Source organism: Ahaetulla prasina, chromosome 5 (genome assembly GCF_028640845.1).
Source record: "Ahaetulla prasina isolate Xishuangbanna chromosome 5, ASM2864084v1, whole genome shotgun sequence".
NCBI classification, from domain to species: domain Eukaryota; kingdom Metazoa; phylum Chordata; class Lepidosauria; order Squamata; family Colubridae; genus Ahaetulla; species Ahaetulla prasina.
The window spans coordinates 2,750,536-2,766,312 of NC_080543.1; the positions used below are offsets into that span (position 1 = coordinate 2,750,536).

The following is a 15,777-nucleotide window of genomic DNA, read 5'->3' on the forward strand; positions in this document are numbered from 1 at the left end:
TGCTGATGACGCTGTCAACCGCTTAGAGAGGGCTGTAAAAGCACTGTGAAGTGGTATATAAGTCTAAGGGCTATTGCTATTGTGTATACCATGGACAGCTGCTTTAATCGTATAAAACTAGACATAAGACTCCCAAAGGTGCCTTTTCAAGAGGCAACTGGTTTTTCTTTGAAGACGTTTCACTTCTCATCCAAGAAGCTTCTTAAACTCTGACTGGACTCTGACTTGTGGACTAAGGGCCGCGGTGTGGCTCAGGCTGTAAGAAGCCTGTTATTAAACACAGCTGCTTGCAATAATTGCAAGTTCAAGTCCCACCAGGCCCAAGGTTGACTCAGCCTTCCATCCTTTATAAGGTAGGTAAAATGAGGAGCCAGATTGTTGGGGGGGCAATAAGTTGACTTTGTATATAATAAATAGAATGAGACTATTGCCTTACACAATGTAAGCCGCCCTGAGTCTTCGGAGAAGGACGAGATATAAATGTAAATAAAAAAATAAAATAAAAAACTCTGACTAAAGAGTTCTTAAACTCTAACTAAACTCTGACTTGTGGACTTCAATTCCCAGAGCAAAGCTGGCTGAGGAACTCTGGGAGTTGAAGTCCACAAGTCTTAACGTTGCCAAGGTTGGAGACCCCTGTTTTAGAGAGTCATTGAGGCCACTTGGAGGTTTGTCTGGGTCCTCAGGGTCACCTGAGCAGCACAGATGGGTGTGGATCCAGCTGTCTGCGAAGAGTATAAGTCCTTCCATTTATGGGTTCGATTGTGGTCGTAAGACAAGGACTGCCTTTATACGACCCTATCTGACATGTTAAAAGAGGCAGATCTACTTCGAGAGAGGCACTCCAGCAAATTCACCCCCTCTTCCCTTTTCTGATTTTCCTTCCCTTCCCTCTTCCAATTTCGTTTTGGGTGCTGGGCAACCGTTTCGCCTTTACGTCCAGTTTCAGTCTGCCACGATCACATGTCCATGATTCGTATGAATGCCTGAAGCCGCCACAGGGACCTCGGGTCAGCCCGAATTTGATTTTTTTCTGTGATGCTTTATGTTTCAGGGGGAAAGATCACCTATATTTCCAGGAGAACTCGGAGAATATCCAAAGAAGCATCGGCGGATCTCACCCACACCTGGATTACATCTTGAACGCCAAGGATCCCAAGCCACAAAAAACGTTTTTGAACAGCTCCGATCAAGAGGCACAAATTAAATCGGGCAAGGAAACCACACGGCCTGTCCATCTTCTTCCTTGCAACAGTCCAGCGACGAAGGACCTCCTTACAGGTAAACAGGTGTGCAACACTATATCAGGGTTCCAAGTCATAGCAAGCAAACCTCCGAGGCAGGTAGATTCCTCAAAGAATACTTTTATTGGAATTATCATATTGGCACAAATCCGGTGGAAATCGACTCTAATGTGTTGCTTGAAATAGATTCGGAAAAGGATTTGGTAAAGGACTGTATGATAAAATGGGCACAGAATATTCAGGAACCAATAATGTTGGAAACATGGGAGAAAATCTGGGTTAGAAATGTTAAGTTTACACAAGCACAGAATTTAAGGGAAAATTTTTATAAGATGTTTTATAGATGGCACTTAGATCCCAATAAATTATCATGTATGTATCCTGATATCCAAGCGAAATGTTGGAGGTGTGGTTGTGATGACGCTACATATTTTCATATTTGGTGGACTTGCAAGAAAATTAAGGCCTTTTGGATAAGAATTTGGTGGATTATTCAAAATGTACTGAAGAAGAAGATAAAGTTCCTGCCGCAATTTTTCCTTTTGGGAATTATAACGGATTGTACAGGGATTGAGACTAAATTGATTCTGAATTTAATAACAGCAGCAAGACTGTTGATTGGACAATACTGGAAGAAGAAGAGTACCTACAATAGAAGAATGGATATTGAAAGTCATTAATTTGGCTGAGATGGCTAAAATCTCAGCTTTTTAAAAGACAATACAGGAAAGATATTTAATTGAATGGAAAAATGGATTGATTATCTACAAAACAGATATCAGATTAAGAAATATCAGATTGCCTTTGAATAATTAGGAAGTATTATTTTATATAATGGGGGTTGGGAAATGAAAAGATTTGGATGTGGTTAATTGGATTAGAAGGAAAATTTTATTCTATGTTTGGTTTATGTATAACAATACCTTGTGATTGACCGGGAAGCCGGGGGAAGGAGGGGAAGGGGTTTTCTGGGAGGAGGGGAAAAAGGGGAAATGTTTTGTTTTTAAACTTTTTCAATTAAAAAAAAAAAAAGAAATCGACTCTGAAGGTTCCCGCGATTTTCACTTCATTAAAAGTAAAAGTTTCCCCCCAACCCCAGTCCATCAGTCACATGGTCCAATCACGACACTGTCTGGTTGCCTAGTGACATCATTCCTCCCTCCTCAGACCAAGTGCGAGAATGACCTTGGTTCCCAAGAGAAAGTATTTTGTTTTGGCTACGCAACCCCAACTATCTCTAGTTCCCCCTCTCTATCCCTCAACTCCAGTGTGGCAACACTGAAACTCCAAGATGGCTTCGGTCAGGACAGCTTCGGCTTTGACACACTACTCTACAGCTGGTCCTTGACTTACAACCATTCCTTTAGTGACCGTTCGAACTTACAGCGGCACTGAAAAAAAGTGACTTAGGACCCTTTTTCAGACTTGCGACTGTTTCAGCATCCCCACGATCACATGATCAAATTTCAGACACTTGGCAACTGGCATGTACTTATGACAGTTGCAGCGTCCCGGGGTGGTGTGATCATGACTTTCTGACAAGCAAAGTCAATGGGGAAGCCAGATTCACTTAACAACCGTTTGAAGTTACAAAGGGACCAAAAAGAGGAACTTACGACCGGTTTTCACATTTACGACCGTTGCAGCATCCCTGTGGTCACGTGATCAGAATTCAGTTGCTTAGCAACCGACTCATATTTATGACGGTCGCAGTGCCCCAGGGTCATGTGATTCCCTTTTGCGACCCCAAAGTCAATGGGGAAACCAGATTCGCTTAAACAACCATACTACTAATTTGACAACTGAAGTGATTCACTTAACAACTGTGGCAAGAAAAGTGGTAAAACGGGGCAAAACTCACTTATCAATGGTCTTGCTTAGCAGCGGAAATTTTGGGCTCGATTGTGGTCGTAAGTTGAGGACTCTCAATATATATATTTTTTTAAAAGGCCATATTGCCTTTGATTGTGCAAAAGAGGATTACAGTCAGCTGGAGTGAATGGTTCTTTCGTTTTTCACGTGGATTTCCTTTCTCTGCTTTCTCTTCTTTCAAGACCTTTTGGATCGAGGGAACCGGTTGCGAAACGCGATGGCTGTGTCCGTCATGATATCGAACCCGGATCCCGTCATGGAACGATATGAGGCTCAACCTTCTGTAAAGCAGGACCTCTCCCGACAAGCTGGAAAGTAAGTTTGGGTAGGCAAGAGGGAAAGTTTGGGTCCACCAAGAAAACGGGGTACAGTGTGTGTTGCTAAAAAAGAGTTTAAAAATTGTGACTTTTTCAGAGTAACTTGAAGGGAAGGCAAAATCAATTTGTCAATTTCTGTTATGAGTATGTCATTCATTTACTGACAACCCAAAGTTACAACAACACTGAAAAACGTGTCGGATGGACCAGTTCACACACAACAAAAACAACCATTGAAGAATCCCCAAGGTCACATGATTAGAATTTGAACGCTTGGCAACTTGCATGGTCTTAGTGACAGTTGCCATGTCCCTTCCTTGAATCTAAATGTCTATGGAGATTCTCAGTCATGGAGGTCACAGTTGCCCCGAAGATACTTTTTCAAGAGGCAACTGGACACTCTGGTTTTTTCTTTTGAAGATGTTTCGCTTCTCCTCCAAGAAGATTCTACAGCTGGATGGTGGGGAAGGGAAGGATTGATGCTCCTTGCAGGCAGCTGGTCATTTGCATCCTTTTAGCAAGTCGTTGAGACCACCTGGAGGTTTACCTTTGTCCTCAGGGTCACCTGAGTGGTGCAAATAGATGTGGAGCCTTCTTGGAACTGCTGAAAGGACAGGGATAGATGATGCGGTGTCCCTCTCCCTCTGTTGAGAGTGGGCTGTCATATTCTCCCCCTCCCTCCGCCGTAATTTAAAAGAGGGGTCAAAGAGGCCATCAATGTCAAAATTGAACAGCTGTCGCTCAACAGAAGGGGAGGGATACAACAGCATCTTCCTCTAGTCTACAACACAGTCTGTTCAACAGTCCCAAAAAGGCTCCACGCCCATTTGACACCACTCAGGTGAGACCCTGAGGACACAGACAAACCTCCAAGGGGCCTCAAGGACCCTCTAAAAGGATGCAAGTGACCAGCTGTCTGCAAAGAATATCAATCCTTCCAGTCCCCACCATCCAGTCAGAGCTGAAGAAGCTTCTTGGAGGAGAAGCGAAACGTCTTCAAAGGAAAACCAGAAAGTCCAGTTGTCTCTTGAAAAGAAAAAGCATCTTCAGGTTCCTCAAATCTAGAAAATTATAAACGATGCTTGAAAACGATCTAAATCAGAGGTCTTCAAACTTGGCAGCTTTAAGACTTGTGGATTTCAACTCCCAGCATAGCTGACTGGAGAATTCTGGGAGTTGAAGTCCACAAGTCTTAAAGCTGCCAAATTTGAAGACCTCTGGTCTAAATAATTTAGATCCCAATTCCTACGTAAAATTGCCTTGGGCTTCTGTTGCCCTTTTCCCTAGGCAGATATAGAAAGGGCTAAACTGAAAAATATCCTGCTAAAACTATTGGGTGAATTATTGTTCTTAACCTCACTTTAAAGGATCGCATTTTCCCTCCACGAAATGCTTTTGATTCTGATAGGTGTTCGATTCCCTCACATCTTCCTTCCTTTCCTTTATTCTAATATTCTATCCAGAACTCTGAAGAATCCTGGCCTTCGGTGTGAAGTCCCTCGTGAGCTATGGCGTGAATGTTCCGAATTTGATTTGGATGCTGAAAAGAAAGCAGTCGAGCTCCTGCTGGGCAGGTGAAATATATATATATATATATTGGTCTGGCTCCTATTTGGGGAGGGGAAAAAAATTGCCTCAGGAATTTCCCCAAATTTATGTTTCCGGGATAGTCCTCAATTTACAACCACAACTGAGCCCAAGATTTCTGTTGCTAAGTGAGGCAGTTGTTTAAGTGACATGGCTGACTGAGGAATCCTGGGAGTTGAAGTCCACGTGTCTTAAAAAAGTTGCCAAGTTTGGAGCAGTCGCTGAACAAATGGTTGTAAGTTGAAGGCTACCTATAATACAGGAGGTAAGTTCTACCAGCCTTTTACGTGCACCTGTGAAACTTTTCTATCTTTCTATCTCTACAGTTCAGATTTATCTCCGGATCACCTCGTGGACGGGGCAGGCTCCCCTCCCGAATCTCTTTCCCCTTCCAGTCACTTGTATGACAGCGAATTGAATGACCCGCACTACGACCAGAGTCTCTTGGAAAATTTGTTCTACACAGCTCAGGTGAGTAGAAAAGGTGTGTGTGTAGAATATTTGATGGTGAAATTAAATGAGTTTGGGTCATTAGCAGGTTTCAAAATGAACAAACAGAAAATATCAACGCTGATGAAGAATATGACCGCACAGGAGGGTGATAGATTGATTAAAAAGTCTGGTTTTTAGGGTTGAGAAAAAGGAAAAGTCTTACTTTTGACACATTCATGTACAACGTACATCGTAAGGTCTCCAAACTTGACAACTTCAAGACTTGTGGACTTCAACTCAGGATTCCTCAGCCAGCATTGGGTACACCAGGGTTCCCCAAACTTGGCAAATTTAAGACTTGCGGATTTCAACTGTAAGACTTGTGAACTTCAATTCCCAGAATTCCTCGGCCATGATCTGCAAACTTGGCAATCATAAGATTTGTGGACTTCAACTCCCAGAATTCCCTAGCTAGCACAGCTGGCTGAGGAATTCTGGGAGTTGAAGTCCCCAAGTCTTGTTTAGACACCCCTAGTATAGACAATGTCTTTGCCTATTTTGAGGGCGGCGATACTGTTCTGCTACAGTTTTTTAATTCTTCTTCATGCTCGCAAGAACTGCATTGGCAGCCGTAGAAGCTGTAGCGAAATATCTGTATTTCGGCCTCCAGTATCTCTTGCCAGTTGGCCTAAACTGACAGGCCCAATTAATTCCTCTTAACGTTGGATTTCATGGAGCCTGTTGGGTAAATCGTGGCTTCTTTTCCATGCTGGAAAACAAGATAAATCCCCCGATTAAGGAGAGGAACTTCCTATGGCTACTGCTAGTAAAGGAATTGGAAAGAACACCAGAAACTCTACGCCACAAGTTTTCCCTTTTTGTTTAAGTGTATAATCATGTGTTGTTGTTGTTATTTTGTGAGGTCCTTGATGTTCTCTGGGCTTGATTGTTTTCTTGCTGACATTTCATGATCCAATCAACGAACATCATCAGTGCTAGAAGGGAGGGGGGTTTATAAACAGAAAGCAAACCTCACTCCCTTCTAGCCCTGATGGTGTTTACTAGCTGGGTCATGAAACGTCTTCAAGAAAGCAACCAAGCTCAGGAGCACCAAGGATCTCACAGTCCTCCTTCTCCAATCCCTGGGCTTGGCTGTTTTTTTGCAGACATTTCATGACCCAACTAGGGAACATCATCAGTGCTAGAAAGGAAGTGGGGTTTAAAAACAGAAAGCAAACCCCTCTCCCTTCTAGCACTGATAACGTTGCCTAGTTGGGTCGTGAAACGTCTGCAAGAAAGTGGACAAGGTTAGGGAGCACCAAAGACCCCCACCGCATAGCCCCGAGCAACAAATATTCTCTTGTAATGTTTGTTTTCCTCGATTAATTTTCTTCAGAAATCTGACAGCAGCTTCAGCGACATTTTTAGTGAAGAGGAGGACGAGGCTGGGAAACGAAGTCGGCCTCAGGGCCCAAAACTTCAGAGGTCACCAAAGGCTTCAGAGTCGAGTCCCCACAGGCAGAAAAAGAAGACCTTGGAGACAAGAGCCAGGTAAAGTACCTGTTCCGGATTCTCTTCCTCTCTGCCATGGGGCAGCCTCTGATGCTGATTTTGTGCCCCAGTAAAGGCTCAGTTCATATCCCAAGCGTGGCATCTTTTCAAAACGCACCTTTGCTGGCCAGTAAAGAACACAATTTCCCCAGGACACTCTTTTTTCTTCTCTTATCTGAAGCTTGGACCCAGATGACCGGGATGCCTTATGCACGGTCACTCACACTCTTGTCACCTCCCATTTGGATTATTGCAATGCTCTCCACATGGGGCTGCCCTTGAAGTGCACCCGAAGGCTTCAGCTAGTTCAGAATGCAGCTGCGCAGGTAATAGTGGGAGCCACTCGTTGCTCCCATGTAACACCAATCCTGCGCAGTTTGCACTGGCTTCCTGTGGTCTTTCGGGTGCGCTTTAAGATTTTGGTTACGACCTTTAAAGCGCTCCATGGCTTAGGGCCCAGGTACTTACGGGACCGCCTGCTGTTACCTTATGCCTCCCACCGACCCGTACGCTCACACAGAGAGGGCCTTCTCAGGGTGCCGTCCGCCAAGCAATGTCGGCTGGCGGCCCCCAGGGGTAGGGCCTTCCCTGTTGGAGCTCCTACGCTCTGGAACGAACTTCCCCCTGGTTTACGCCAATTGCCTGATCTTCGGACCTTTCGCCGTGAGCTGAAAACGCACTTATTTATTCAAGCAGGACTGGCTTAAAAGTTTTATTAAATTTTAATTGGGGTTTTTATGCATTTTAGGGTTTTAAATTGTTTTAAATTTCGGCCATTTATGTAATATGCTTGGTTTTAAGTTTTGTTTTAATGTGTATATTGTGGGGTTTTTATTATTTGGCCTGAGTCCTTCGGGAGAAGGGTAGTATAAAAATCTAATAAAAATTAAAATAAAATAAATAAGATAGGTTGAATTGCCTGTTTCAGTACAAACAAATAACGTCGTGTAACAATACATAACAACAGAGTTGGAAGGGACCTTGGAGGTCTTCTAGGCCAACCCTTTGCTCAACCAGGAGACCTTATATCAGGGGTCTCCAACCTTGGCAACTTTAAGCCTGGAGGACTTTAACTCCCAGAGTTAAAGTCCTCCAGACTTAAAGTTGCCAAGGTTGGAGATCTCTGCCTTATACCATTTCAGACAAATGGCTGTCCAATCTCTTCTTAAAAGCCTCCAGTGATGGAGCACCTACAATTTCTGGTGGCAAGCTGTTCCACTGGCTAATTGTCCTCACTTAGGAAATTTCTCCTTAGATCCAGGTTGCGTCTCTCCTTGATTGGTTTCCATCCGTTGCTTCTTGTCCTGCCTTCAGGGGCTTTGGAGAAGAGGTGGACCCCCTTCTCTTCTTTGGAGGCAGCCCTTCAAATATGGGAAGACTGCTCTCACGTCACCCCCTAGTCCTCCTTTTCATTAAACAGAATAACAGAGTTGGAAGGGACCTTAGAGGTCTTTTAGTCCAACACCACCACCCCGCTCAAACAGCCTGTATCATTTCAGACAAAAGGCTGTCTGATCTCTTCTTAAAAGCTGCTAGCGATGGAGCATTCACAACTTCTGGAGGCCTGGAAAATAGCATTACTTTCTTTCGGGTTGAATTCGAGGTGTATTTTCCGCCAGTGGGGGATCAGTCAGTCGCAAGCGTGAAAACCCAGTCATAAGTCCCTGTTCTAATTTTCTAATTGACTTTGGGCCAATCGGTCACTAAACAAACCGTTGTAGGTCGAGGACTACCTGCAGTGCACCTGATGATGCTCGCAAGCCCTTTAATAATGTTTTACGGCTGTGGCACTTAAAAAGTTTCTCTTTTCTCTTTGCAGCCGTTCCCCTGCTAAACCCCTCCCTCGTGAGACATTCCCGGAGTCCACCGATGAAAGCCAAGCTGTTAATTTGAGCCTTGACAGGCTGGCCACGCTGGGTCGGATCCGCTTAGCCAGAGTTGTGATTGAGAGCCTAAGAGGCATCCCCCATGAAGACAGCTCTCAGAGTACCCCCAATCAAAAGAGCCCTGGTGGGAAACCCCCCAGGCCAGCTATGGCTAAGAAGAGGTGAGAGTTTTAATCAGGACTGTCAACTCGTCTGTTGTGTCTGCGACCCCCGAGCCGGGCCCCCTGCCAGAAAGTGACTTGGAAAGTGAGGGGGAAGGGCCGTCAGGACTTACTTCGGGAGCACCGGCTTCCCTGGCTCAGCTCCAGGAGCCAGAGGCAGGCCAGGTGGAGGAGATAACGAGGCCTCCATCCCCTGACTCTTTCCCGCCCCCCGCCCCCCCCCGCCACGTCTCCAGACCCAGCTGATGGCAATCAGGCCTGGCTGGACCCTAGGTTTCGTGGGCAGGAGAGGCGGGAACAACAGAAGCAGGGGTAGGGCAGGCCTAGGAAGTGCTGAGTCATGGAGCCACACCCCACAGGATATAAAGGCAGCAAGAGCTGCTGTGCCTCTTCGTAGCAGGCAAATTAACTGCTTAACTAAGAGCTGAAGTACTCTTTGACTCATCGGCGTCGAGGGGGATAACAGAGACACTTGGCAGACGCTCGCTATTTTGCTGCCAGAGCTGATAGTGCCGGCTAATTAAGCCATCGCTCGGACGGAGGCAAAGGGGGGACAGAACATCGTCCTCTTCGCTGGACTTCAGATAAATTGTTCTTTTAATCAGAGAGTAGAGGGTCCCGTAAAAAATAATGCAGGGGGAAGAACTCTTCCAAATACCACTTTTAAGGGGGTTGCAGATCAATAGTTTTGGAAGTTTGGTCTAGTGATGAGGGCACCACGATGGAAACCAGGAGACGGTGAGTTCTAGTCCCACCTTAGACATGAAAGCCAACTGGAGGACTTTGGGCCAATCCCAGGAGATGGTGAGTTCTAGTCCTGCTTAGGCATGAAAGCCAGCTGGGTGACTTTGGGCCAATGACCAGGAGACGGTGAGTTCTAGTTCTAAGGTGCTGGCCTAGAAACCAGGAGATGGTGAGGTCTAGTCCCACCTTAAGCACGAAAGCCAACTGGGTGACTTTAGACCAATCATGAGGCAGTGAGTTCGATTCTCGCCTTAGACATGAAAGTTATCTGAGTGACTTTGGGCCAATCGCCAGGAGACCGTGGCCTTAGAGATGAAAGCCGACTGAGTTACTTTGGGACAGTCCCTTTCTCTCAGACCAGTCCACCTCACAGGATTGTTGTTATGCGGGGAATGAATTAAGGAATGAAATAAGGCGGCAAAGTTTTGGTCAGTCTTATTAAAAAGACCGAATTTTGTTGAATTCCCTCAATTTATTTCCACAATTTCTTCTCTTCCCAGGACTTTCTTTGTCGAGTATCACTTTCCAGTGGGAACTTCAAAGAACGGGGTCGGCCAGACAGCCGTGACTACAGAAATTGTCCGCGTAGCTTCGAGTAAATTCTCAGCAGATGGTAAGACCGGGAGGGCAGGAGACCATTTCCCCCATAATCCTATGTTAGATCGAGTTTTCCACAATGACCGTGACTGCAGAAGCAGCCCTTTCATGAACTAAGCTGAAACTAAGCAACTCTTTAAAGCAGGGGTCTCCAACCTTGGTCCCTTTAAAACTTGTGGATTTCAACTCCCAGAATCCCTCAGCCAGCAAAGCTGACTGAGGAACTCTGGGAGTTGAAGTCCACAAGTCTTAAAGGGACCAAGGTTGGAGACCCCTGCTTTAAAGAAATGTTTTCACTGCAGGAATTTAAATACCATATGGAGATGATTCCAGGAGTGAAATGCTCCCGATTCGGACCGGATCGCCCGACCCGATAGCGATGGCAGCAGGTGGTTCGGAGAACCGGTAGAAAAAATCCCTGCCCCCTCCCCATCCCGCATACCCAGCTGAGCTGCGCAATCATCAGAGGTTTTTTGTTTTGTTTTTTACTTTTGAAAGCATTTTTTCTTCGGCTGAAAAAATGCTTTTAAAAGTTTTTTTTTAAAAAGCCTCTGATGATCGTGCAGTTCAGCTGGGATCATCAGAACCCTTTAAAAGCATTTTTTCCTACAACCTCTTCGGCCGAAGAGGCTGTAAAAAAATTGCTTTTAAAGGGTTCTGGCGATCAGGCAACTCAGCTGGGATCGCCAGAGAGCCAATTGTAGAAAAAATGCTTTTAAAAGTTTAAAAAAAAAAAGTTGGCCATGCCCACCCAGTCACATTACACACACACAGACACACACCAAGCCACACCCACAGAACCAAACAAATTTTACACTTCATCCCTGGATGGTTCTCAACTCACAGCCTCAATTGGGGGAAATTGCTAAGAAAAGCACTGTTAAGTAAACCCTCTAAAAGGGAATATTTGTAGCTCAGGGTTGAAATGAGGGACGCAAATGTTTTATTTCCAAAACTAGGTAACATCTTCAGTGCTACTTGATGCAATAAGGGAGCCCTGTTCAATTTTACAACCTTTTTGGACACATGTCTATGGAGATTCTCCAGGTCACAGTTGTATCAAAAGTGGTTTTCTGTTTTGAAATAAACAACTGGACTGAATTTTTGAGGAAAAACAAGATGCTTTGCTTCCTATCCTATGAGCCACGTTGGCACAGTGGTTAGAGTGCAGTACTGCAGGCTCCTTCTCCTGACTGCCGGCTGCCTGCAATTTGGCAGTTCAAATCTCAGCAGGCTCCAGGTTGACTCAGCCTTCCGTCCTTCTGAAGTGGGTAAAATGAGGACCCAGATTGTTGGGGGCAAGAGGCTGACTCTGTATACTGTTTAGAGAGGGCTGGAAAGCCCTGTGAAGCGGTATATAAGTCTAAGTCCTATGGCTATTGCTATCCTGGAAATAACCTAATAGAAGCAACCTAAAACTAAGGAGAAATTTCCTGATAGTGAGAACAATTAACCAGTGGAATTGTTTGCCACCAGAAGTTGTGGGTACTCCTTCGCTGGAAGTTTTTAAGAAGAGACTGGACAGCCATTCGTCTGGAATGGTATAGTTTCTCCTCCTTGAGCAGGGGGTTGGACTAGAAGACCTCCAGGGTCCCGTCCGACTCTGTTATTCTGTTAAATGCTGGTTTTGCCAAACCACCAGCTGCTACTTTGCAAATTGAGAATTTATCTCTATCCTGGGTATATCCTGATTGGTCTTTAATTTTATTTTTTAATACCACTAAAGAAATCTTAGATTCTTTCTTCAGTCTTCTTCCACTGAACCCTTGAAAATCCTTTTCCTTTGTTTTGCTTTTGTGTCTATCCAATTCCCGCTGCAGGAGTGAAGTTTCAGCAACGTTACGTATTCCCTGTCCATTTCAGTGGCTCCATGATCACCCATTGGTGGAAGTCGCACCTTGATTTTAACTTGTTTTTGAAAAAGGGCACCCAAAGGAAGGTACTGTCATTTTCCATACTATCCCTCTGGATGAAAACTGTCTGAAGAGTTGTTATTCGGAAGGGGAAGGGGATTTATTTTATGATTCATCCCACGGCAGGACCAGAAAGGAATAGGAATAGAATTAATTAGAATTAGAAAAGGGCAGGGTAGGGTAGGGTAGGATAGGATAGGAATAGGATTAATTAGGATAGGATTAATTAGAATAGGATAGGAATAGGATTAATTAGGATAGAATAGGATAGGAATTGGATTAATTAGAATAGGATAGGAATAGGATTAATTAGGATAGAATAGGATAGGAATTGGATTAATTAGAATAGGATAGGAATAGGATTAATTAGAATAGGATAGGAATAGGATTAATTAGGATAGAATAGGATAGGAATTGGATTAATTAGAATAGGATAGGAATACGATCTAATTAATCTTATTAAATAGGATAGGATAGGAATAGGATTAATTAGGATAGAATAGGATAGGAATAGGATTAATTAGAATAGGATAGGAATAAGATCTAATTAAACTTATTAATTAGGACAGGATAGGAATAGGATTAATTAGGATATGATAGGAATAGGATTAATTAGGATAGAATAGGATAGGAATAGGATTAATTAGAATAGGATAGGAATAAGATCTAATTAATCTTATTAATTAGGATAGGAATAGGATTAATTAGGATAGGATAGAATAGAATAGAATAGAATAGGAATAGGAATAGAGAATAGAATAGAATAGAATAGAGAATAAAGTAGAATAGCATAGAATAGATCAGAATATAGAAAATAATAGAATAGAGAATACTGTGCAATGCAGATTGTGTAACATCAGAAAAAGGACTCTGCAGAATGCCCGCGATTTCTCTCCTTGTGATCTTCAGCCAGTACTGATTGGCACAGCAGCCTTTCCCCTGCGCGACGTCCTTCAGTCCGAGGACTTATTCGTCAGCCGTGAATTGCCAGTGAAAGAAGACGGCGTCCCAGGCCCATTGGGGCCTTTACAGGTATAGAATTTGCTTCTGACATTTTATTCTTTATTTTTAAGATCCTCCTTTCGTCATTCCACGCGTTTTGATAACACGTGCAGTTTTCATGTGTCGAGAGAGCAGCTCAGGATGTATTAGCACAACCCATTTATGGTGAATTTGTTCCTTAAGGTACAGTTGGGTCCTCTCACATTATCCAAGTGGCATTGCCAAGTAGGGCTAAGATTCCAGGGAAGGTCACTTGTGCTTTCCCAAAACAAGATACATCTACAAGAAAATGAGTAGAAAACTAGCAGTGCTCTCTGAGCTTGGTTATTTTCTTGGAGACGTTTCATGACCCAACTAGGTAACATCATCAGGGCTAGTTAGGAGTGCTGTTTCCTGTCAAGTTTATATTCTGGTGTCTTGCCTGTCTGTGTGTGCGGGACCTGTCTTAGGGATTCTTTGGTTGGGCTGTTCACTGATGGCTCTTTGGCAGTTTCTTGATTAGGGTGTTGTTTACATCAGGGGTCACCAAACGTTCGGACCTCAGGGACCACTAAATTCATAATTTTAAATCCTGCGGACCACTAATATGATCTGCCTAATGACCGGGTGAGAGTGGCTAGGTGGTCATGTGACTGGGTGGGGATGGCCAACTTGATGTCACTTGGGTTTAGAGGCGCCTCGCCAGCCTCTACTCGCCCCCTCCCCTGCCAGCCACTCCTCGCCTCCCCACCCGGGCTCCTTAGGGCCCCAACAGGAAGCAGTTGTTGGAGCTAAGCTGCCACCATGAGAAAGAGTTGGCAAAACAGCTCAGTTCAAATTGGATCTGGCCGAGAAGGAGGCTCAGCAGAAGCACCTCACTCAGGGCTAGGAGCATAGGCTGTCCAAGCAGAGGGAAGACCTGCGGGAGTGCAAGGCCAAGGAACAGCGCCTGGAGGCCCTCCGGCTCTTCACCACCAGCAGCTCTTCCCTCCAGCCTTCACCCAAAGCCCCCCACCAGGAGGCTGAAGCAGACCCCGAGTCAGAATTTCTGCCCCACTTCCAACCTGCACAAAAGACCCCGAAGGGGGAGACTCTCTGCAGCAACACAACCGTTCATTGCACGCATCTGGCCCAGGAGCCCTGATTTAGTGCAATATAAAAAATGCAAATCATTTTTCTGCGGGCCACCAAAATTCTCTCGCGCACCACCAGTGGTCTACGGACCACCAGTTGGTGACTGCCGCTCTAATGCAGTGACCGACCCATTTTATGACTGTGATACAACTTAGGAGCGTAATAAGTAAGCTCCATTACGATCATAACCCGAGGTCTGCCCTATACATGCAGTCCTGGGCCTATAAATGAGAAGTTGGGTAACCATGGACATTCTCAGTCTCCAGGTCATCGTTGTCCCAAAGGTGCTTTTTCAAAAGACAACCGGATTTTCTTAGAAAGTCCAGATGCCTCTTGGAAAAAGTTGGGTAGCTACTACCCGGCTTTAGAAGTTGGGTGGTTGCAGCCAAGTTGTCCACCCTCCCGTTGATGGCAATGTGTCTGACTTCATGTGTGGCAGGTATCCGTGGAGTTGGCTGCTAACAAAGACTTCTCCAACATCAAAGCGAGCAGCGCCTCCCCAAGAGCCCCCACCGGTTCCATCAGGGGCCACGGCGCCATTTTTCAGGATGCTGAAAGGGGGCCCCCCTGTTCCACCAGAAGCCCTCAGAGCAACCGCAAAGCCCCAGCGAGAAGCGAAGATCCCTTGCCTCCAGCTTTTCAGAGGTCCCCCAAGGATGTGGGTCAGCCGCCGGTCCCTCTGCCCGTCTCCCGCAACCTCCTGAAGCAGATGAGTGCCTCCTCGGAAGAGGAAGGGATGCTGCTCCACGTCCTTTTGATGGTCTCGGAGGGGCAGATCGCTCCCCCTCCCAACGGTGGGCTGGAGAGCTCTTGCAACCTGTATTTAATCAGCAAGCTCTTCAGCACCGAAGAAGCCACGAGGTCCCCCGTCGCGTGGGGGACCTCGCGACCCACTTTCCATTTTTCTCAGGCAAGTCACAAGCATTGTGGAGAAAGGGTAGGGTGTAGGCTGAGAAAGTAGCAGAAGGACGGACGGACATAAAGAACCGGGGGGGGGGGATAAACGGAAAAGTCATTAGCAGGTTTTGTCATCATTGGTAATTTGGCCCAGATAGAGAGAAAGCTGGGTGTGGGGGGAAGAGAAACATTCAATCAAGAAAGGAGAATATTGGTAACTCGGGGAGGGGGGCTTTGGTGCTCTCTGATTGTGTTTTTGGGGTTTGTTTGTTTTTTGCAGACGTTCCATGACCCAACTAGGTAACCTTGTCAGTGCTCGAAGGGAGGAGGAGCAGAAGGAGGGAGAAGGAAAAGAACTGTGGGGTCCTTGGTGCTCTCTGAACTGGGTTGTTTTCTTGCAGACGTTCCATGACCCGACTAGGTAACATCATCAGTGCTAGAAGAGAGTGGTATTTGCGGAG

The 15,777-nt window shown here is 45.3% G+C and overlaps 1 protein-coding gene across 3 annotated transcripts in view; it reads left to right on the forward strand.

The window, feature by feature from the left end:
* C2CD3 (C2 domain containing 3 centriole elongation regulator) overlaps positions 1–15,777 on the forward strand; it is a 93,107-nt gene that overhangs the window by 15,701 nt on the left and 61,629 nt on the right. For 2 of the 3 annotated variants that reach the window (XM_058185765.1, XM_058185766.1), the window contains exons 5-14: positions 1,055–1,281; positions 3,299–3,431; positions 4,897–5,007; positions 5,347–5,491; positions 6,849–7,003; positions 8,823–9,050; positions 10,295–10,407; positions 12,212–12,330; positions 13,214–13,336; positions 14,859–15,329. In XM_058185765.1, coding sequence (XP_058041748.1) covers positions 1,055–1,281; positions 3,299–3,431; positions 4,897–5,007; positions 5,347–5,491; positions 6,849–7,003; positions 8,823–9,050; positions 10,295–10,407; positions 12,212–12,330; positions 13,214–13,336; positions 14,859–15,329 — 1,825 coding nt within the window. The remainder of the gene's footprint in view (positions 1–1,054; positions 1,282–3,298; positions 3,432–4,896; positions 5,008–5,346; positions 5,492–6,848; positions 7,004–8,822; positions 9,051–10,294; positions 10,408–12,211; positions 12,331–13,213; positions 13,337–14,858; positions 15,330–15,777) is intronic. The other variant, XM_058185767.1, reaches the window with a different exon arrangement.